Below are 24,113 nucleotides of genomic sequence, written 5' to 3' on the forward strand. Positions count from 1 at the left end.
GCACATGCACTGAGCTGTCCCCATATACACCTCATCAGCCTTCAATGCTTCAACAGGCATCAAAGTTAAGATATAAACAAACAAAGACAGCCCTGCAGATCGTATCTTTCCGCAATAAAACCCAATAAAAATCTCAAGAACAAATAATGACACACATATATATGACGTTTCAATAAATTTCTTTTTAAAGCGGTCTAAACTTAGGGCGCCCTATAAAAACAGTATACATATGGAGTACGTTGGAGACTTACGTTAAATAAGGTTATGCAGTTGCCATACTCCAAAGCTATAAAAAATACCTAGGAATATATTCAACTTGTTTATCAAATTTTCTAAACTAGAACTTCATTTATCATACGACAATATTGAAACAAGTTATACAACTTAAATTTATCATGTCTATTTAAATGTTCTAAAATAAAAACTTATCTATTTTACAACAATATTGACACAAGTTATAAAACTTATACATGTATTTATCTTTTTTTATTGGCCTCAATAGAAGAATGTAGGGGGTCTGTGAGGAAACCGGAGTATCAGAGATTTAGGTGTAAATACAGTATGTGACACTATGTACAGAGGACACAGGTATTGGCAGGTCCTATGGTACACACTGTCGACAATTAACCTGGGTGTTACAATTATAAAAACACAGGTCCAAGTTTGATGGTTTTAATTTCAAACTGTAGTGATTCATCCTTTATTTTATTGTACGTGACCAATTTTTGGTCTGCTATCAAATGAATTAGGCAGGAATCAAAATGATGCTGATCCAGTATGTATTTAAAGGCCTATGAATGACATTGAAATTTTCAGTCTAAAATCTTAATATTCTCCCAGTTTGAAAGTCACAGTTGTAAAGCACACAAAGAAATGATCTGGATTTGCCATTATAGTGGTGACTATGGCCATGTTATAGCTAAAACTTGAACAAAGCAGAAGCATGGATTTTGAAGAAACATGCTTGGTTAATACCTACCTGTCGTGCCTTCATTCATCAGAGATCACAGAATACCCAATTAAAATGTAAATTCAGTACAATGTATTGATTTCTAGAAGCATTATTCCACATCTAGATGGACCTTCAGGTCCCCCAGATACATGTCCCTAGTCAAACTGGTGTAAATTCAAAGATCTGTCTGTAACATAATCACCACAGGTAACATTATAGGTATGATACAATCAAACTTCAAAGACAGTTCACACCTGAAATAATTACCTGTGTAGTTTACACCACAAAAAACTAAAACATTTGTGGTAGAAAAACTCTTCGCCATGGAAACCTCTAATGTGTGACTAAACTTTTCTAGTTTCACTTTAATGTTTTTGTCCTCCATCCATGCATAATCTGGTTATTAGGGAACATTTGCCCATGTCAGATCCAGGTAACAAAGGGTGTAGATGTACGCCCCCTCCCCCCTTCTAAAACTGGTCCTTTATCCTATTTCTACACAAAGACCACCTGTCTATTAAGACCACACTTGTCTGTCGCAGTAGGTGATAAGTTACAACAAATATAAAGCCCCTCCAAATGCTGACAGAATAACAACTTCTATTTTTATGACTTTGCTATGACTCATGTATTTGTACATGTTTATCCAGAAAATCAAAATCATTTTGGCAAAAATGAATAAAAAACTCTACCCACAGTTGGTTAGGTATGACTCATTAAGTGGTGCGTTAATCAAGGAAGCAATATAAATCATTGTATTGTACTGTGTCCCTTATCAACAATTAAAACAGTGACACACTCGTACATGGTAATGACACCTGTACATGGTAATGACACCTAAACATGGTAATGACACACCTGTACATGGTAATGACACACCTGTACATGGTAATGACACACCTGTACATGGTAATGACACACCTGTACATGGTAATGACACCTGTACATGGTAATGACACACCTGTACATGGTAATGACACCTGTACATGGTAATGACACCTGTACATGGTAATGACACCTGTACATGGTAATGACACACCTGTACATGGTAATGACACACCTGTACATGGTAATGACACACCTGTACATGGCAATGACACACCTGTACATGGTAATGACACACCTGTACATGGTAATGACACCTGTACATGGTAATGACACACCTGTACATGGTAATGACACACCTGTACATGGTAATGACACCTGTACATGGTAATGACACATGTACATGGTAATGACACACCTGTACATCAGGTAATGACACACCTGTATATGGTAATGACACACCTGTACATGGTAACTTATATTACATATGAATATTTTATGTTGCATATCACACCCCTATCAATGTACAGGGCAGGTGTAGCTGGGCTATATCCATTGAAAGTCTTAATCTGCCAGCAGCTGATTGTGTAAAGATGGAAACAGCACTAATCCAGCAGGAAATTCTTGGACTTTGCTAACCCAGTAAAGTGCTAATACAGCGCTAAATCTGTCATTGGACAGTGCTAATCGAGTTGTCCCAATGCAGATAAGTGGGCATAACATATATTTGGGATCAGTTGCTAATTACTTAAGTGCATCCTGGGTCAGTGCTGGTGCATGAAGTCAGGTGTGGTTAGTTGGAGGGATATCAGGATCGAGAGACAACAGGCGGTCACTAACATGGAGCCATAGTGCTGACTGAGTTAGTGTACTTCATAGTTTAAAAGAGCTGAAAATCCCACAGCCCTCACTATACCCATTTGCCTGGAATGGTTTTAGATAGTAAAAAGGACATGAAAATTGTTATGAGGGATGCCAAGCTAGGATAATGAAGATCTGATCCTGCTGAGCATCATTAGTCAGGGTGGAGTCAAACACCACAGAATAGTACAAAATGGGACGTCAGGATAATTAACTTACAAGTCTGTAAAGTATGTACTCGCAGTATCAACTCAGTGTAAGCTTTATATCTATAAGTACAAGTATGGACACTCCAACAAAATAATGTGTCTACCTCAGAGCTGGGAGTTTAATGATGGGAGATCCTTTGGACGACTATCTAGTGTGTATGATACCTGTAGATGGTATCCCCTGTGGTGGTGACTTTCTCCTCTGTTGTCCTGACACAGAGCAAAGTTATCCAGGGATTTTCATGTTAAGCACTTTTTTAATCAAATTCATTGAATTATATGCAAAGTAAAATGTGCTATCATTACTGTCAGCTAGCTGGTTCTAAACATTTACCTTATGCACACACTGACATAGATGGGGGAGTACTGTACTCTGGTGGGAAAGGAAAGTAGACTATAGTCTGTTTCAAACTTCTATTGGAAAATCTGATGTCTATTTTCTATCAGTTACATCATTTGTTAACTGATAACAGACAATCTTTTATCACTTAATGTCAGCTACATTTATGATTTACACACTTACAGCCACTATCTAAGGTTTATTTGTGGTGAGATCAATCTACTACTGTAGCCTGTTCATTAGGCTCACTAAAATCCTCCGTCAATGGAAACAAGCTTTGAGGTTGAGTTACACTTAGTTTGATGACCAAGCAAACTGGACTTCTTTATTTATATAATCAATATATTTATATGCATAAGTTACTGTACGGTCTCGACCAATTTGAACAATTTACATGAACAGATTTGGAAATATTTCTTTTACATTATATTTTCAAGATCATCAAATCCCAGAACATACTTGAGGAGGCCTTGCTGGACATGCGCAAAAAAAAACTGGACTTCTTCATAATCAATTAATTTATATGCATAATTATAAGTTACTGTACGGTTTTGGACTAATTTGAACTTGAATTTGAATTTAAATTGAAATATTCAGGAAAAGTTCTTTTACATTATATTTCAAGACCATATCAAATCCTGGGCCAATACATACTTAAGGAGACTCTGCTGGACACAGTAAAGTATCAAAACTAATATAGCTTCTCCAATAAATCATTTGTCCATTATCCCTAGTCAGCAGGTAGACCACAGTCTGACCACAGGACCCCTGGATTGAGCCATTATCACCTTGACCACCAGGTTCAGGGATATCATTGTCAGGGTAACACTCCTAGGGTACAAGCTACCCTGGACACTGCTTGTGTAAATAGGGGGCAGTTAAAATTGACATCCACACCTCATTACCTCCCCTGTTTATGGCCCGATGGTGTTGTTTGCAGCACTGTGTGGGGTAGAGAGGATAACTGGCTGGGTGTATCTATCACCAACACTCTGGCTCATGTTACAGAAGGTCACTAGAGGGCAGCACTGGATTCAAACAAACCATCCATTTGCATATATGGAAATGTAATGCAATCTGTTTGAGAAATTGTCTCAGTACAGTATATCAGTTTGCTGAAGTCTGTGTGTATAAAGATGGAGAAATGATCAAAGGATTAAGAAAAATAAACATTTATTATCATCAAACAGAAACTCTAAGAAAAAAAACAATAAAAAATGATAATTTGAATTGGAAATTAATCTGAACATCAATAGGTCAAGTACCAACTGTTCACATGAAGAACCTAATAAATTGTTAAATAAAACATAAGTCAACTGTGATAAAGAAGTTTCCAGTATAGTTTTTGTGTACCTTACCTTTTAATTTAAATAGCACCAATTACCATGATGGATCTTAACAATTGTACTATTTCTCATTAGCTAGCTAATATATCCTCAAATGTATTAAGACATAGCTACACTATATCATCAAACGTATTAAGACATCGCTATCATCAAAGATATTAAGACATAACTACACTATATCCTCAAATGTATTAAGACATTGAATGCTCCATCAGAAATCATATCAACAGACAAAACCATTTCAAAAGACTGAAACTGCCTGTTAAGTCAGAAACAAATACATGTTAGAATTTTCTCAACACCTAATTTGAGATTTGCTAAAATTCAAATACTTCAGACAGACTTGTAGATGTGACTTCATTAAGAATTAAAATCTACACCTGTCCCAAGTTCAGGATGAGTTATATCATACAGCTCCAATGTGCATCAAATGTTATAAATAAGCCTGAGGAGCATACAGGCCAAAAACTTTCCTGACAAACAAGATGACAAAAAACATACAGTCCATATAAAAATGTACAAACTAAAAAAAAAAAATGATGAGTAGAGATGCCCGGTGCAATGTGCAGTTCTGGAGTGATAAGATATGTTGACTAAAAACAGCAGAGTTTGCTGATACCCAGGGCACCATTGTCAGAAACGAAAACTACGTTCACTTTCGTCAAGTCTGTAACCTTTACAGATACTGTGTAAAAATGTCAAAGTTCGGACAGGTAAAGTGCAGCGTTAATTGTTGAGATTAAAACAGAAAGTGGAAGGCTGTTCTGTACTGATACACACTGTGTTGTGTTTAGGCTATCTTATACACACTGTAGTTCTCTACCTGATATACATCTACACACGTCGCCTTAAAACTAAAGAAACAAACAACCTTTTGAATCTACAATCAAGTTGTTTCTAAACACACAAGAAACACCACGCAAACAATTAAGAGAACAGTGAAATTGAGAAAAAGTTACAAGAAAAAGTCAGCTGGCATTTTGTTAATGTGAGATTTGTAACACAGACAACAGTGGTATTATCCCTAGTAATGTCAAAAGTTCACAGACTTATAGGAGGACGGTTCATTCTCTAATACCACAGACAGATTTACAGGGGGTGAGACACAGGGGCTTGACATGTTCCTATGATCCAATATGAAATATTAACCCCAGAATCTGACCCCTAGGTCACTGAATTACAGTAATAATTGAAAATGAAACATTCGCCCTAGCAGGCTAGCAGGGTCCTAAAACTAGATCACTTATTATTTACAATAATATAAGTTATGTAGGCAACGATAAGTGATATATTGGTCAGACCCTGTGTTTAATTTTTCATCTGAATGTGTCAAGCCCCTGTGGGGTGATATACACTTGATATTTTACACTTTGAAAAGAGGGAAAAGGGGATTCCCCCGGTATGACATCACAGTAACTGTGTCATGACATCAATATAACAATGCAATACATTGCGATAATACCATTGTTTAAAGAGGGCAAACATGGTAATGCAAAAATAATTATCATTCAGCCTCACAGGGAATGAGATTATAAACTGAGGGTATCTCCTCTGATTGAGGGATAAGTTTCTTAAGGTTCCAACCATTGTTTGGTGCTTGTCAACTATAGTATCCGTCCTCCCTCCTCGCTTTCCCCCTCCTGGGGTTGAGATCCCCTTATCACACCCCAAGGGGTAAAATATACAATTATTCTATTCAAGTCTGTGTCTAAAACATCCAATATCATCCTTCTATTCAGATTGAGCAAAATATCAGTAATTTTATTACTTATAGAAGAAAGAACAGTATATCTAGTTGGAATCACTTGCAGTACCAGACTTCACTGTTTATAGCAAAACAACTGTTCATTACTTAATTGATTTTACAACAATTGCGAAAGAAGTAAAATATATCACCTTTTATTAATCACTCTTGTTGCCCCAGATTTAGTATGTGAGGTGTCTTACTGAGGGAGGAAACCTATCTGGGAATCAAACCCCTGCTGCCTAGGTGAAAGGCAGGTATACATATGTGTTACCACTGTACCACCCCACTACCCAGTATAATTAGTCATAGGTGTACAGTAAAAGTATGTAAAAAGAATCACTGATACACATACACACACATATATATAGTTATCTTATTATTTGTAGTGTGAAAATTTCACACCTGATTACTTGTTACTTATCTGACCCCCTCCACTTGTTTGTGCTTATTTAACAAATAAATAGCTTGTGAATTCAATTATATGTTATAAACACTTTGGGTACATAATAGTCACAGGGATTTGTGTCACTGTGTCACATAACAATGGATCATTTTAAATCCTTTGAATCCATAAGACTCAATAGTAATTTTTACACACAATACACAATTTCTTTCTTCGTAACAAAAGAAGATCAGTAAAGGGTTATAATGATATTGATCAGTAAGGACACTAGGGGGTTAATACATTTGTAGTCATCAAGACCATGCTGAGATCTGTGAGATAGTCCAATCATTTGTGAGACCATGCTGTGATCTGTGAGATAGTCCTGTAATCTGTGAGACCATGCTGTGATCTGTGAGATAGTCCTGTGATCTGTGAGACCATGCTGTGATCTGTGAGACCATGCTGTGATCTGTGAGACCATGCTGTGATCTGTGAGATAGTCCTGTGATCTGTGAGACCATGCTGTGATCTGTGAGACCATGCTATGATCTGTGAGATAGTCCTGTAATCTGTGAGATAGTCCTGTGATCTGTGAGACCATGCTGTGATCTTTGAGATAGTCCTGTAATCTGTGAGACCATGCTATGATCTGTGAGATAGTCCTGTGATCTGTGAGATAGTCCTGTATTCTGTGAGACCATTCTGTGATCTGTGAGATAGTCCTGTAATCTGTGAGATCATGCTGTGATCTGTGAGATAGTCCTGTAATCTGTGAGATAGTCCTGTGATCTGTGAGATAGTCATGTGATCTGTGAGACCATGCGGTGATCTGTGAGATAGTCCTGTAATCTGTGAGATCATGCTGTGATCTGTGAGATAGTCCTGTAATCTGTGAGATAGTCCTGTGATCTGTGAGATAGTCATGTGATCTGTGAGACCATGCTGTGATCTGTGAGATAGTCCTGTAATCTGTGAGATAGTCCTGTGATCTGTGAGATAGTCATGTAATCTGTGAGACCATGCTATGATCTGTGAGATAGTCCTGTGATCTGTGAGATAGTCCTGTAATCTGTGAGATAGTCCTGTGATCTGTGAGATAGTCCTGTGATCTGTGAGATAGTCCTGTAGTCTGTGAGATAGTCCTGTAATCTGTGAGATAGTCCTGTAATCTGTGAGACAGTCCTGTAGTCTGTGAGATAGTCCTGTAATCTGTGAGATAGTCCTGTAATCTGTGAGATAGTCCTGTGATCTGTGAGACAGTCCTGTAATCTGTGAGATAGTCCTGTGATCTGTGAGACCATGCTGTGATCTGTGAGATAGACCTGTGATCTGTGAGATAGTCCTGTAATCTGTGAGACAGTCCTGTGATCTGTGAGATAGTCCTGTAATCTGTGAGACAGTCCTGTAATCTGTGAGATAGTCCTGTGATCTGTGAGATAGTCCTGTAATCTGTGAGATAGTCCTGTAATCTGTGAGACAGTCCTGTAGTCTGTGAGATAGTCCTGTGATCTGTGAGATAGTCCTGTGATCTGTGAGATAGTCCTGTAATCTGTGAGATAGTCCTGTAATCTGTGAGATAGTCCTGTAATCTGTGAGATAGTCCTGTGATCTGTGAGATAGTCCTGTGATCTGTGAGATAGTCCTGTAATCTGTGAGATAGTCCTGTGATCTGTGAGACCATGCTGTGATCTGTGAGATCATGACGTAATCTGTCTGATTATAATATGTGGGACCATCATGTACATTATAATTCATGCTGTAAACTGTAATTCATCCTGTAATCTGTGAGATATACTGTAATTTGTGAGATCATCTTTCAATCGGTGAGATTATCCTAAAGATCAACCTGTATTATGTGAGATTATCTTGAAGGTCATCCTCTAATCTGTGAAGTAATCCTGTAATCAGTGAAATTATTCCAAAGATCATACAGTGCAACTTCCGAAAACCGAACCTTCTAAAAACCGAACACCTCTGAATACCGAACGAATTGACATTGTACGGAATTGGTCCTTCTTTATTATAGTATTAAAAAACTTCCAAATACCGATCCCTCTGAATTCCGAACACCGGACCGATTTTGCGTCCGGTTCCTGTTAAAATATACCAAAAATTACTTCTGAAAACCGGCCTTACCTGAGCGATTATGACACGAGGTCAGGCCAGTCAACCGTGAAACAACAACTGTGACGGGTATTGTGTGAAGCCTTATTGTCTCGGGACCTACGTAGGTGATTTGTACAGGTATCCAATATATATCCCAAGGGGGCATTATTACGGATGGCCCAGTGTATAATCAACACGATAATTATGAAACAATGTCACACTTCATTGAAGCGCGTCAGTTCGTTTATCTTCTCAATGCAAGTAGAGCTAGAAGGCTGAGTTTCGCATTTAATTTAAATGAGGCCCAAAGGGGGTTGTTTTCGTAAAAGAAGCCACTGATGTTTTTTTAGACAACAGCGATGTCGGAAATACGACCAGTATCAACTGATCAATTGTAATTGATATTGAAACAAAACATTTTTACACCCTTTAATATTAGTCGATATGTAAAATATTCCGTATTGGACTATCGGCCCCATCCACATGACGGAAGCTTCACCGGATGTAACAAAATGTAGGTCGATCGTAAAGTGTAGTTGTACATGTGAAAAAACTGTTTAAAACTATAGTTAAAGTCATTTGCCTTTCTTATATATTCTGCAATATATACATGCACATTGATTAACTTTCATAATATGCATATTATTCAGACAAACCAAATATTGTCTACGTGTGTACGTGCCGGTTTGTAATCGGGTGCATTCTAATAAAAAATCGTCCGACCAATTATATCCGGAATTCGACCGGTCATTTTTCGATCAACTTCTCCAAACCGAACCCTCTGTAAACCGAACAAATAGTCATGTCCCATGCATGTTCGGTTTATAGAGGTTCCACTGTATATCTATTCTAAAGATCCTGTAAATTGTTCACTCTGATATCAGTGAAATTATCCATTTTTCAAAGAGATCACACTATACAGGCTGACACAGTCTTTGAAGAAATCAAGTTACTGCAGGAAGTGTGATGATTTTTTTCCTTCTTTTTATTAAGGTGCCTGAGAACTGCCTGAAAAGGCCAGATGATAACACCTGCCCCTGGAACAAGAGTACATGTAGCTACAATTTAGCTTGTCATTAAAAAAATACAATTTTAAAATAGATTAAGTATCCTATGAGTTTGTTTAAATATTTCCCAAATGTTAGAAATGAAAGGGTATATTCATTAAAAAAACACACAAATATTGTACATTCAAGCTGCTCATGAGGAGTCGTAGTGATTTGTACACAAGGAATACCGAGCTAAAACTTTAGTGAAGGTGACTAAGATTCCAGAAACCACAGGCTCAAGTGTGATTGACCATAACGGAAGATTGATCCTCAAATACCTTTCAGAATAGCACAAAAGTCCTGAGGTATAAGCTGGACGAGGCTGATGGTCATTCAGCTTAGTAACAATCAGCCGGTCAAGTTTGTTACACAGTGTTAGGAAGATCAATAGTCAATGTGTTCACAGGAAACCAGATTAGGCCACCCCCCTGTTGCATACCTCCAAAGAACCTCTCCACTTCTTTGTGCAAGGTGCCATATAATTTAAGATGAGTGACACTTTTGTGAAGGTCTTGAATGCAGTCAATGCTTTGCAATGGCCACTTGAGCATGTATGACTATCCATCATTGAAGTACAACATGGCTGGCATTAGTGTCTAGAATTTTAATGATTTTTATAGAATATGAGATTTTGAATCAAAAGTAAATCAAAAGTAACAAACATGCAATGTCATTTTAAAGAAATTTTAATGAAGAAACATTTGTTTTTGTAAATATCCTCATGAAAATTCTGACAAACCATAACGATATCAAGATGAATGAGGTGAAACTGAATGCCTTATTATCTACAGGATTCCTGTTTCCTACCTGTCCTATTGTTAAGACTTTACAATCTAATGTCAGAATTACTCACTGGTTAAAAAGACTCTACATTTTCAGAATGAAATATGACTGATTGCAATATGAGCCCGACAGGGTTAACTGTTGTGGTTTCACGGGGAATGACCTGTGTGGTCATGTGACAGTATTTTCTGACAAGTTAGATGACACCGTGGCCTATATCCATCTATCTGATAAGTATTGCCTGGTAGTGTTGTCCCTCCCGCCATGAATGGAGGAGGCAGGGAACTGCTGTCATCTCTCCGACAGGTAAAATCACTGGTTGTCAATGACAACCAGGTGTGAACAGTCTTACCCTTTATGCTCCACACTTCATGACAAAAGTCCTTCACAATGTAAAAAGTTAAATATTACTATTGTGTAAAGGTTACCAGGTAATATGTTATTTTTCTCGCTGACAAGATGCTGACGTACATAAAATCTCAATGCTTTCTTAAATACCTTCGCTTATCAGAATACAATATCTTGGCCCCGAGATCAAGATTGCTGCTTCCTCCAATATCTTGTCTTCTCCAAGTGTTTAATTCATTTTAATCCTGAGGCACATCAGCAATACCTCAGTTTACACGAGTATAACCTCCAACACCTTAGCTAATCTGGCACTATCTCTAATACACCATAACACTCAAGTGCTGCTGCCAATACCTCACTTGAGTGCTACCTTCTATACCTCAGTACGGATATAAAGATATTTGCAAAATCTCAACTGAATGAAGGCCCTTCCTTCAATATTTCAACTAAATGAAGGCCCTTCCTTCAATATTTCAACTAAATGAAGGCCTTACCTTCAATATCTCAACTGAATGAAGGCTATACCTTCAATATTTCAACTAAATGAAGGCCCTTCCTTCAATATTTCAACTAAATGAAGGCCTTACCTTCAATATCTCAACTGAATGAAGGCCATACCTTCAATATCTCAACTGAATGAAGGCCATACCTTCAATATCTCAACTGAATGAAGTGCTAACACTAATATCTCAAATAATGAAGTTTTACCTTCAATATTACAACTGAAAAAATTCAGATATCACCAAAATCTCAACTGAATAACATGCTGTCTTCAATATCTTAACTGAATAACATGCTGTCTTCAATATCTTAACTGAATAACATGCTGTCTTCAATATCTTAACTGAAGAAATGTAGATGTCTACGTGTACATCCTCTCTGCCTCCTCTAAGGGACATATTGGCATCAATAGCCCAAAACATTAATACCTTCCGACTGACCAATCTAGTAGAAACATATGTATAAATATGCACTAATTAAAATGTGGAGGAACTATTTAGGACAGGAACAAGAAAGTGACCAGTGTTTCCTCTTTGGGCCAGTTCAGTAAACAGAATGTAGTCAGTGTGTGTGTGTATATATAGGACCAGATCTTTTGATGATGGGCAGAGGACATGTGTCTTTGGTCAGAGGTGCAACCTTGTTCAATTGGTTTAAATCTTATCCCGTTGTTCCTCTGGCTTGTTAGCTTGATAGATCAGCTTAACACTATGAAATCCACATTGTTATATATATATATGGTCCATATGATAATGAAGATAAAATACACAGAATCATGAAGATGAAATCTACAAAATAGTGGTGATAAAATGCCTATGAAGATGAAGATAAAATCCACATGATATTAATTATGAATTCATGAGATTATGAAGATGACATCTATATAAGTGACAATGAAATCCATATAATAATGAAGATGAAATCCACAAATAGTAATGATGAAATTCATATGATGATGACAACCTTTAAGATCAGGGACCGTTAACCCAAACTGCCTTCGTTGTTGTAGATGGTGATAATGGAAGGGTGTGTATCTAGGTACTAACTGGTCAAAATATATTAATACAGCCACTGGTCAGGGATTGACCATCATCTGGGTCAGTGGTTACTGTACCTGGACAATTTATTGATGTTATTGGAGTGAAAATAATCAGTGCCTGAATCTCTCTAATCAAATCATAAACTGTCAGATTAACACCTGATTATACAGTATTTGTTGGATCAGCAATTTCAGGTAGTACACATGTATTATATACTCCACTGTACCTCTATGGTCATTGTGGTAGGAAGGACTGTGTGAGTGTACATTACATTGTATCTATATGGTAGGACTATACATTGTATCTCTATGGTAGGACTGTACATTGTACCCCTATGGTAGGACTGTACATTGTATCTATATGGTAGGACTGTATATTGTATCTATATGGTAGGACTGTACATTGTACCTCTATGGTAGGACTGTACATTGTATCTATATGGTAGGACTGTACATTGTATCTATATGGTAGGACTGTACATTGTACCTCTATGGTAGGACTGTACATTGTATCTATATGGTAGGACTGTACATTGTACCTATATGGTAGGACTGTACATTGTATCTATATGGTAGGATTGTACATTGTATCTATATGGTAGGACTGTACATTGTATCTATATGGTAGGACTGCACATTGTATCTCTATGGTAGGACTGTACATTGTATCTATGGTAGGACTATACATTGTATCTATGGTAGGACTGTACATTTGTATCTATATGGTAGGACTACATTGTACCTCTATGGTAGGACTGTACATTGTATCTATATGGTAGGACTGTACAGTGTATCTATATGGTAGGACTGTACATTGTATCTATATGGTAGGACTGTACAGTGTATCTATATGGTAGGACTGTACATTGTATCTATATGGTAGGACTGTACAGTGTATCTATATGGTAGGACTGTACATTGTATCTATATGGTAGGACTGTACAGTGTATCTATATGGTAGGACTGTACAGTGTATCTATATGGTAGGACTGTACATTGTATCTATATGGTAGGACTGTACAGTGTACCTCTATGGTAGGACTGTACATTGTACCTCTATGGTAGGACTGTACATTGTATCTATATGGTAGGACTGTACATTGTATCTATATGGTAGGACTGTACATTGTACCTCTATGGTAGGACTGTACATTGTATCTATATGGTAGGACTGTACATTGTATCTATATGGTAGGACTGTATATTGTATCTATATGGTAGGACTATACATTGTATCTCTATGGTAGGACTATACATTGTATCTCTATGGTAGGACTATACATTGTATCTATATGGTAGGACTGTACATTGTATCTATATGGTAGGACAATACATTGTACCTCTATGGTAGGACTGTACATTGTATCTATATGGTAGGACTGTACATTGTATCTATATGGTAGGACTGTACATTGTATCTATATGGTAGGACTGTACATTGTATCTATATGGTAGGACTGTACATTGTATCTATATGGTAGGACTGTACATTGTACCTCTATGGTAGGACTGTACATTGTATCTATATGGTAGGACTGTACATTGTATCTATATGGTAGGACTGTACATTGTATCTATATGGTAGGACAGTGTACATTGTATCTATATGGTAGGACTGTACATTGTATCTATATGGTAGGACTGTACATTGTATCTATATGGTAGGACTGTACATTGTATCTATATGGTAGGACTGTACATTGTATCTATATGGTAGGACTGTACATTGTATCTATATGGTAGGACTGTACATTGTATCTATATGGTAGGACTGTACATTGTATCTATATGGTAGGACTACATTGTATCTCTATGGTAGGACTGTACATTGTATCTATATGGTAGGACTGTACATTGTATCTATATGGTAGGACTGTACATTGTATCTCTATGGTAGGACTGTACATTGTATCTATATGGTAGGACTGTACATTGTATCTATATGGTAGGACTGTACATTGTATCTATATGGTAGGACTGTACATTGTATCTATATGGTAGGACTGTACATTGTATCTATATGGTAGGACTGTACATTGTATCTATATGGTAGGACTGTACATTGTATCTATATGGTAGGACTGTACATTGTATCTATGGTAGGACTGTACATTGTATCTATGGTAGGACTGTACATTGTATCTATATGGTAGGACTGTACATTGTATCTATATGGTAGGACTGTACATTGTATCTCTATGGTAGGACTGTACATTGTATCTATATGGTAGGACTGTACATTGTATCTATATGGTAGGACTGTACATTGTATCTATATGGTAGGACTGTACATTGTATCTATATGGTAGGACTGTACATTGTATCTATATGGTAGGACTGTACATTGTATCTATATGGTAGGACTGTACATTGTATCTATATGGTAGGACTGTACATTGTATCTCTATGGTAGGACTGTACATTGTATCTATATGGTAGGACTGTACATTGTATCTATATGGTAGGACTGTACATTGTATCTATATGGTAGGACTGTACATTGTATCTATATGGTAGGACTGTACATTGTATCTATATGGTAGGACTGTACATTGTATCTATATGGTAGGACTGTACATTGTATCTATATGGTAGGACTGTACATTGTATCTATATGGTAGGACTGTACATTGTATCTATATGGTAGGACTGTACATTGTATCTATATGGTAGGACTGTACATTGTATCTATATGGTAGGACTGTACATTGTATCTATATGGTAGGACTGTACATTGTATCTATATGGTAGGACTGTACATTGTATCTATATGGTAGGACTGTACATTGTATCTATATGGTAGGACTGTACATTGTATCTATATGGTAGGACTGTACATTGTATCTATATGGTAGGACTGTACATTGTATCTATATGGTAGGACTGTACATTGTATCTATATGGTAGGACTGTACATTGTATCTATATGGTAGGACTGTACATTGTATCTATATGGTAGGACTGTACATTGTATCTATATGGTAGGACTGTACATTGTATCTATATGGTAGGACTGTACATTGTATCTATATGGTAGGACTGTACATTGTATCTATATGGTAGGACTGTACATTGTATCTATATGGTAGGACTGTACATTGTATCTATATGGTAGGACTGTACATTGTATCTATATGGTAGGACTGTACATTGTATCTATATGGTAGGACTGTACATTGTATCTATATGGTAGGACTGTACATTGTATCTATATGGTAGGACTGTACATTGTATCTATATGGTAGGACTGTACATTGTATCTATATGGTAGGACTGTACATTGTATCTATATGGTAGGACTGTACATTGTATCTATATGGTAGGACTGTACATTGTATCTATATGGTAGGACTGTACATTGTATCTATATGGTAGGATTGTACATTGTATCTATATGGTAGGACTGTACATTGTATCTATATGGTAGGACTGTACATTGTATCTATATGGTAGGACTGTACATTGTATCTCTATGGTAGGACTGTACATTGTACCTCTATGGTAGGACTGTACATTGTATCTATATGGTAGGACTGTACATTGTATCTATATGGTAGGACTGTACATTGTATCTATATGGTAGGACTGTACATTGTATCTATATGGTAGGACTGTACATTGTATCTATATGGTAGGACTGTACATTGTATCTATATGGTAGGACTGTACATTGTACCTCTATGGTAGGACTGTACATTGTATCTATATGGTAGGACTGTACATTGTACCTCTATGGTAGGACTGTACATTGTATCTCTATGGTAGGACTGTACATTGTATCTCTATGGTAGGACTGTACATTGTATCTATATGGTAGGACTGTACATTGTATCTATGGTAGGACTGTACATTGTACCTCTATGGTAGGACTGTACATTGTACTCCTATGGTAGGACTGTACATTGTACCTCTATGGTAGGACTGTACATTGTATCTCTATGGTAGGACTGTATATTGTATCTATATGGTAGGACTGTACATTGTACCTATATGGTAACACTGTACATTGTATCTATATGGTAGGACTGTACATTGTATCTATATGGTAGGACTGTACATTGTATCTATATGGTAGGACTGTACATTGTATCTATATGGTAGGACTGTACATTGTATCTCTATGGTAGGACTGTACATTGTATCTATATGGTAGGACTATACATTGTATCTCTATGGTAGGACTGTACAGTGTATCTATATGGTAGGACTATACATTGTATCTATATGGTAGGACTGTACATTGTACCTCTATGGTAGGACTGTACATTGCATCTATATGGTAGGACTGTACATTGTATCTATATGGTAGGACTGTACATTGTATCTATATGGTAGGACTGTACATTGTATCTATATGGTAGGACTGTACATTGTATCTATATGGTAGGACTATACATTGTATCTATATGGTAGGACTGTACATTGTATCTATATGGTAGGACTGTACATTGTATCTATATGGTAGGACTGTACATTGTACCTCTATGGTAGGACTGTACATTGTATCTCTATGGTAAGACTGTACATTGTATCTATATGGTAGGACTATACATTGTATCTATATGGTAGGACTGTACATTGTATCTATATGGTAGGACTGTACATTGTATCTATATGGTAGGACTGTACATTGTACCTCTATGGTAGGACTGTACATTGTATCTCTATGGTAAGACTGTACATTGTATCTATGGTAGGACTGTACATTGTATCTCTATGGTAGGACTGTACATTGTATCTCTATGGTAAGACTGTACATTGTATCTCTATGGTAGGACTGTACATTGTATCTATATGGTAAGACTGTACATTGTATCTATGGTAGGACTGTACATTGTATCTATATGGTAGGACTGTACATTGTATCTCTATGGTAGGACTGTACATTGTATCTATATGGTAGGACTGTACATTGTATCTATATGGTAGGATTGTACATTGTACCTCTATGGTAGGACTGTACATTGTATCTATATGGTAGGACTGTACATTGTACCTCTATGGTAGGACTGTACATTGTATCTATATGGTAGGACTGTACATTGTATCTATATGGTAGGACTGTACATTGTACCTCTATGGTAGGACTGTACATTGTATCTATATGGTAGGACTGTACACTGTATCTATATGGTAGGACTGTACATTGCATCTATATGGTAGGACTGTACATTGTATCTATATGGTAGGACATGGTGGTAGGTAGGACATTATATTTAACATTGTACCTCTATGGCAGTGCTTATGGTAAGATTGTATGTACATTGACTGTACAAATATAGTGACCGTGACTGATGTAGTAGCACAGATTGTACTAAATGAATTATAATAATATCATGGAATCATATGTCCACATTGTATCTCTCTGTGGCTTCTTTATGCCAGTAGGATAATCTATATATGACAATACATATACATTGTATCTCTCTGCGGTTTCTATATGCCAGTAAGACAATCTATACATGACAATACCTACGTATTTTGATTTTCCACCTTTAGGGTCAGGTTCACTGAGGTGATCAGAGGCGCTGTTCTAAATACCTTGCCACACACCTGCACAATCTAAATACAATATTAGCAATTAAGTTTTCAAAAAACTTTTTTCCAGAGTTTTCGCTGGCATGTTTCAGAGAACTAGTCTCGCTTGTGTTTCTGAGAGACACATCACCCATTCACTGTTGCCCTGTCAGGTGTGAAATAAAAGCCTATTACACACAAACTTAACCTTGGACAAAGCTTTCTCATGTTAAAAGATCTCCAGATATTTCTGCTCTTTTTACCCTGTCAGATTTTTTCAATAAAACTACAACTTTTTCCCCATTTAAATGAAATAATCATGTGCTTTCGTGTCTATATAAACCTGACACACACAGCACTGATCGCTTGTCCTACTTTACAGATGGAGGGAGATAGGGGTGGACTTTTTTTTATGAACACTTTAAATGTCATTTAAGTGAAACTGTGCACACCTTTTCTGTCGCTAAGCACTATTACTGCTACACTGTTTTTTTTCTCCCAGTTAAGTCAGCACTTGGATATCCTCAAACCATTGATATATATTACGGGACTATATCTTGAACTATTCTAATTTACGTCTTATTAGGTAAATACATAAGCGTTTGTACATTGGCCATACCTATACTACTTTAAAGTTAGATTTTTTCAAAAAGAAGATGCTCTCTTTTCTCATTCCTGGATCAACCTTTTAGCTGTCAGACACTTTATGATTGAATGCTCTGAATTAAAACAGACATTTTTTTAATACTCCCTCTGAGAAATGTTAATTTTATTCAATGCAATTTTGCTGCATCATTTCGTTTGTTCATTTACTTGCAATAGACCTGCATCAGAAGACATTCTGTAAGCGAACATATCTTAGCAGTAAATCACCTGATTTCTTTATCACTTTTGCCAGATAGAATTCCATAAATGTTATTTTAGCATTTTTCACACAAGCATTTCGCTTAATTATGACTTCGTTAATTGTAGTTTATCAACATCAGTTTCTATGGCAATCGCTGTTGGTGCACTATTTAATCATTCTCTAAATCTGTTTTAATTTGGTTTTGCACTAAATTTGAGTGTGTCAAATGAAGCACATTTCCAGTTTTTGCTGTCATTGACAACCAGTTCATTGGCTATAAGCAATTTTCATAATTGTACCTTCTAGCTTTTTATTTTGAGTTTTGTGTCTCTTTTTGTGAACGTCCTTCTGGCATTGTTTAGGCCCTAAATGATTCAATCTTTCTGAGGCAAGACAGAAGCCTAGTAGATTGGATGCTGGTGAATTTTTTCCCAACGTTACAGTCATCAGCACAATACATATTCCTAGATTCCTACAAAGTTACAATTTAATCATCATAAGTCTGTGATCTGTTAAAACATGGCCATAAAATATAATCCCAAAATCTTAATATAATTCTCTGAACACAATGATAACACATAACTGTGCATGTCATAGAGTACAGAATTTATTTTATACTCAGCCATTGAAATTTATACATGAGAATTTGATTGAACTGATAAATGTCTTTAAAATATACTTTCCGCATTCCCATGGCCATTTCTTTATCATTAACGACTGTGACCCTTAAGTGTTTCATGTTCCTGTTGACCACTCACCATCAGCCCTTTAATGCTCCCTGCTGGCTGTAACCATGGTAAAGGGCCATTTCCCCTCAGACCCAATCAAGTCCTGAGTACTCCTTATGCTTCAGTACATGCTTTTTACCCAATGACCAAATTTTCAACACTACATGTAATTTTCATAGAGCACAATGGCCGTCTATAATGTATCAACTCTACATAGACGACAGGCACAGCAGGAATACCAAATATCAAGTCTGTCCATTTAACATCCATCTTGAGTTTTTGATTTGAAAAGATTTATAGATAACTAGATTTTTACCATATAAAGGATATTAAGTTTACTTGGGTTCCGACAGTTATATCTACTTCACTCTCCCGATGACCATTACTGTGAGATGGGCAGATCTATACTGGAGTATTATGAGGACGTTATCACCTGACTACAGAAACTTACAACATACAGGTGTGCATACAATAGTTACCACTTCCAGGATAATTTTATAACACAAGTTTTGCCCTAGCTTTTAATTCAATTCATACTTACTTGAACTTGATTTCTGAAAGCATTTAAAATCTCGGAAAGAAGCTTATAATAAAAGCAGTTCTGGCTTTCATAATAAGTTTGAGTATTCAGGGTTTTTTCTCACTGGTTTGGGATGGGGGTCTTTTTGTCCCTTTTTGTGACGAAAATTGGTGAACTTCGAAAGATTTTTTCAGGAGTAAGAAAGTTTTATGGGAATTTGGCTTTAAAATGAAATAATTCCAATTGGGAATTATGGGTTCCATTAATGGCCCCAAAATGCCCTCAGAAAAAGCCCTGGTATTGTCACCAACCCAATCATCCCTTCACCCTTGGCCTGACACCGGGGACACACTTACAACATGGCAGTGGCAGCTAGGGGTCAAATAAGGTCGCATATCGGTAAATACACAAACAGGTAAACCTTTTTTCTCCTGACCTGGCAAATTAAATGAAAGTTGAGAATGTATTCTTCAATTTAAATGAGTTATTGTGAGCATAAATCCGTAGGGTAAACAATGTTGGTGACAATGAGAATAATGTGGCCCCCCTGTGAATTCCTAATTAAATCCTTTCACCTTGGCATGCTCAATCCACATCATTTGTATTTCGTCATTCAATGCCAGTAGACAATTCAAGCTGAAATTAGTGGCTCTTTGAAACTGCAGGTCAATTTTATGAAGTGAATACACAGCTCCAGAATAATAATTCCAATAATGTTGATGGATTATGGACCGATTGGTACAACAAATCACAGATACAATACATGTATGTAAATAACTTTGATATCAGCCAGTCAAACCTTTCTAGATCAAGCTATTGGGAATTTCTGATTTGCCTAGTGATAGCATGTCTACATAGAGCTTGAGGTTGGTATAGTTTGAGCCCTAGCATTGTTGTATGTCCTGCATTATCCCGCTTTTGACCCCTAATTGGCAATAAACACCTTGTATCCTTGTAATTTTTGCTACTAAAACCTTTGGCACAGATTGGATATGCCATAGACTACAGTTAGTGTACCTACCCCGTGTATAATTCAAGTTTCGGAACATCCTCTGTTTACAGTGTTTATCAACATCTTCAATAATTTGTTTGTTTTTGTTTGTTTGCTTTGTTTATTGCCCCGTGAACAGCCAGGATCATTTTGAGGCAGGGTCTCCTTGTAGTAGTTAGTGACTACCTCACTGAACAACATACAGGGCCTTGTTGCATGCCATCCAGAGCAATTAGGGTAAAGCATATTGCCCAAGGACACATTTTCACGACAATACAGACCAGTCCATTTCTCAGCTTCCAGAGAAACACAAACTGACACGGGTAGGGAGCATCGAACCACTCACCTCGGATCGGAGGCTGAAGCTCTAACTGACTGAGCTATCGCAGCTCCTTCAATCATTTGGGATTCAGGGTGGTTGTGATATAATATTTCAAACTGCAGACATACCTGCTTGAGATCGAGGGTGATTGTAACATAGTTGTACTCCCATCCGTTTTTAACAGACGGACTCTGCCACCAGGATCTGCGGCCGTTGATGGCGTTGGTGATGGGATGTCGCTTAGAGGCGATGGCACTGGACGCATCACAGATGTCACAGTGCTGACTGGACGATGGAAAGATCTTCACATGCTGCACCAATTTACAAAACACTTCTGGGGCAGTCTCACCGCAGGTAGCATTCACCGTGATTTCCGAACTGTTGGCTAGATTAAAAATGTCCGGAAATAGAGCCATTGTGCCCGAATCTGTAAGACAAAAGAATTTTGGCCTTAAAACAAAGTTACCTAGATTTTAATGTATTATTGTATTTGTTCACATCCTTAAAACACTGTTGATCTGTTTTATATATGAAGATGGCTGTTGTCCTTGGAAGAAGGGACCACTCAGGTAAAAGTGGTTTAATTATTTCATTCGGTCAATAGACTCCTTATATAAATAATGAGTCATAACTGTAAGATCCCATCACAAACTTAATCATTCCAGATTGATATTGTCTCAACATTAGATCTGATTTTCATTGTAAGCAGGTTTTATGAAAGTTAACAAATATTTGTTATGGGAGTCACAGGCATATGTGTAACATATATCAAACTCAGTATCAGGGACTTTCTTTTACAACATTTTAAATGAACATTCTTGAATTTCAACATCCCTGTAATTATTCCATCATTTGACTTTTTCTGAAATTCATCCAGTTTTTTCTCCAAAGAGCTTGATGACTGCATAAATATTTCAAGGTTACTTTTTCTTAATATCTTTTAATATTGTGGCAGTATAACAAGGTTTTCTGTACATATGAAACAATATACATCTTTTAATGATACAATAAGTTCAATCTACTGATCAGGTAACGGTCAATAGTGTCCATCACACCACTATAAACTTCTGAGGAAATGCCAGTCTCGATAGTGTCCACTACACCATTATAATCTTCAGAGGAAATGCCAGTCTCGATAGTGTCCACCATACCATTATAAACTTCAGAAGAACTGCCAGTCTCAATATTTGTTTACAAGTGGGTATTAACCATTAAGTTGTTTGTTCGTGGTCAAACAGTCAGTGTTGTGGTCAGCGATATACCTGTACACACTTTAGAAGTTACAGAACTACATTATCTAACGAGGTCTTACCTGTACTAGAAGTAAATGTAGCCCCACCCTATAAGTCAAAGACTTTCAATTTTTGGGGTGAAGATACATGCAAGAACATAAAATGAAATACCGTCTATCAGTTCCAGGGAAAGTGCTTCATGCATGTCCTTTTCAATATTTATAATTGACAAAATTTATCTTAAGTACTCAATAGGCATGATTGTTTTCTATAAGGTACTTATTATTACACATTAAGGTGCCACATCTGTTATACTTTACAAAAGTTATATTATGCTATTAATTGATACATTCCAAAAGTTTGAGCTTCTCTTTTTATCTTGTGAATTTAAACAGTGAATAATGAAAGAAAGAAAAAAATCTCCAATAATATTTAACCTCAGTAAAATTGATACTCTGACAATCCAGAGCGTCATCCTTATTATATCGGATACACAGATAATCCTGATCATCATAAAGTGGAAACTTTGATAATCCTTAATCTCATTAAAGTGGATACTCTGATAATCCTTAATCTCATTAATGTGGATACTCAGATAATCCTTAATCTCATTAATGTGGATACTCAGATAATCCTTAATCTCATTAATGTGGATACTCTGATCATCCAGAGCCTCATTAAAGTGGATACTCAGATAATCTAGTGGATACTCTGATCATCCAGAACCTCATTAAAGTGGATACTCAGATAATCTAGTGGATACTCTGATCATCCAGAACCTCATTAAAGTGGATAATCATGCAGACATAATCCTGAACCTCATTGAGTGGATATACAGAATACACAGATAATCTTATCATTAAGTGGATATACAGAATACACAGATAATCTAAAACTATATCTGATAATTCAGAACCTTATTAATTTCAGTAATCCTTTAATGATAAAATAAACAATGTTTTTGCAAAAATTATGATTAATGATGAATTATGAAAAACCTTTATACTTTAAATTCAAGACAATCTCTTCTGCTAAAGTAATTTACAGTATTATGCTTGAAGTGAAGAGGAAAAACATTTCAGGGTATATATGCAGATTCTTTTAAGTTTACTCAGATCATACTGTGATGCAGGATATATACAGATGCATTTCAAATTTGATGTTCAATTTAACTTTTTATGTTGACTGGAAAACCAGGTATTGGAGTAGAATTAGATATATCATAGTTTTAGTCAGATTGAGAATGAAATGCAATAGTTTTGCGTTTGTTAAAAAAAAAAAAAAAAAATCCTAAAATTTATCAGGAAATATAAAGATTTGTTTCAGCATCATAAGCTTGAAGAGGAGATACTCTATGGTCTAGTCAAAGTATAGAGTTAAACTAAACACAAAATTAAAAAAAAAAAAAAAATTAAAATTTATCAGGTAATATTATAACGATTTGTTTCAGCGTCCTTAGTCTGAG

At 36.5% G+C, this 24,113-nt stretch overlaps 1 protein-coding gene across 3 annotated transcripts in view; it reads right to left on the bottom strand.

Annotated features, from left to right (window-relative positions):
- The window catches only part of LOC117325982 (laminin subunit alpha-2-like), a 129,152-nt gene that overhangs the window by 53,613 nt on the left and 51,426 nt on the right, over positions 1 to 24,113 (bottom strand). For all 3 annotated transcript variants that reach the window (XR_004532402.1, XM_033882532.1, XM_033882530.1), the window contains exon 2: positions 21,545 to 21,843. Coding sequence is in view for 2 of the 3 variants with exons in the window: in XM_033882532.1 (XP_033738423.1) it covers positions 21,545 to 21,843 (299 nt within the window). In the remaining variant the exon portion in view is untranslated. The remainder of the gene's footprint in view (positions 1 to 21,544; positions 21,844 to 24,113) is intronic.

The sequence above is a fragment of the Pecten maximus genome, chromosome 4 (genome assembly GCF_902652985.1).
Source record: "Pecten maximus chromosome 4, xPecMax1.1, whole genome shotgun sequence".
NCBI classification, from domain to species: domain Eukaryota; kingdom Metazoa; phylum Mollusca; class Bivalvia; order Pectinida; family Pectinidae; genus Pecten; species Pecten maximus.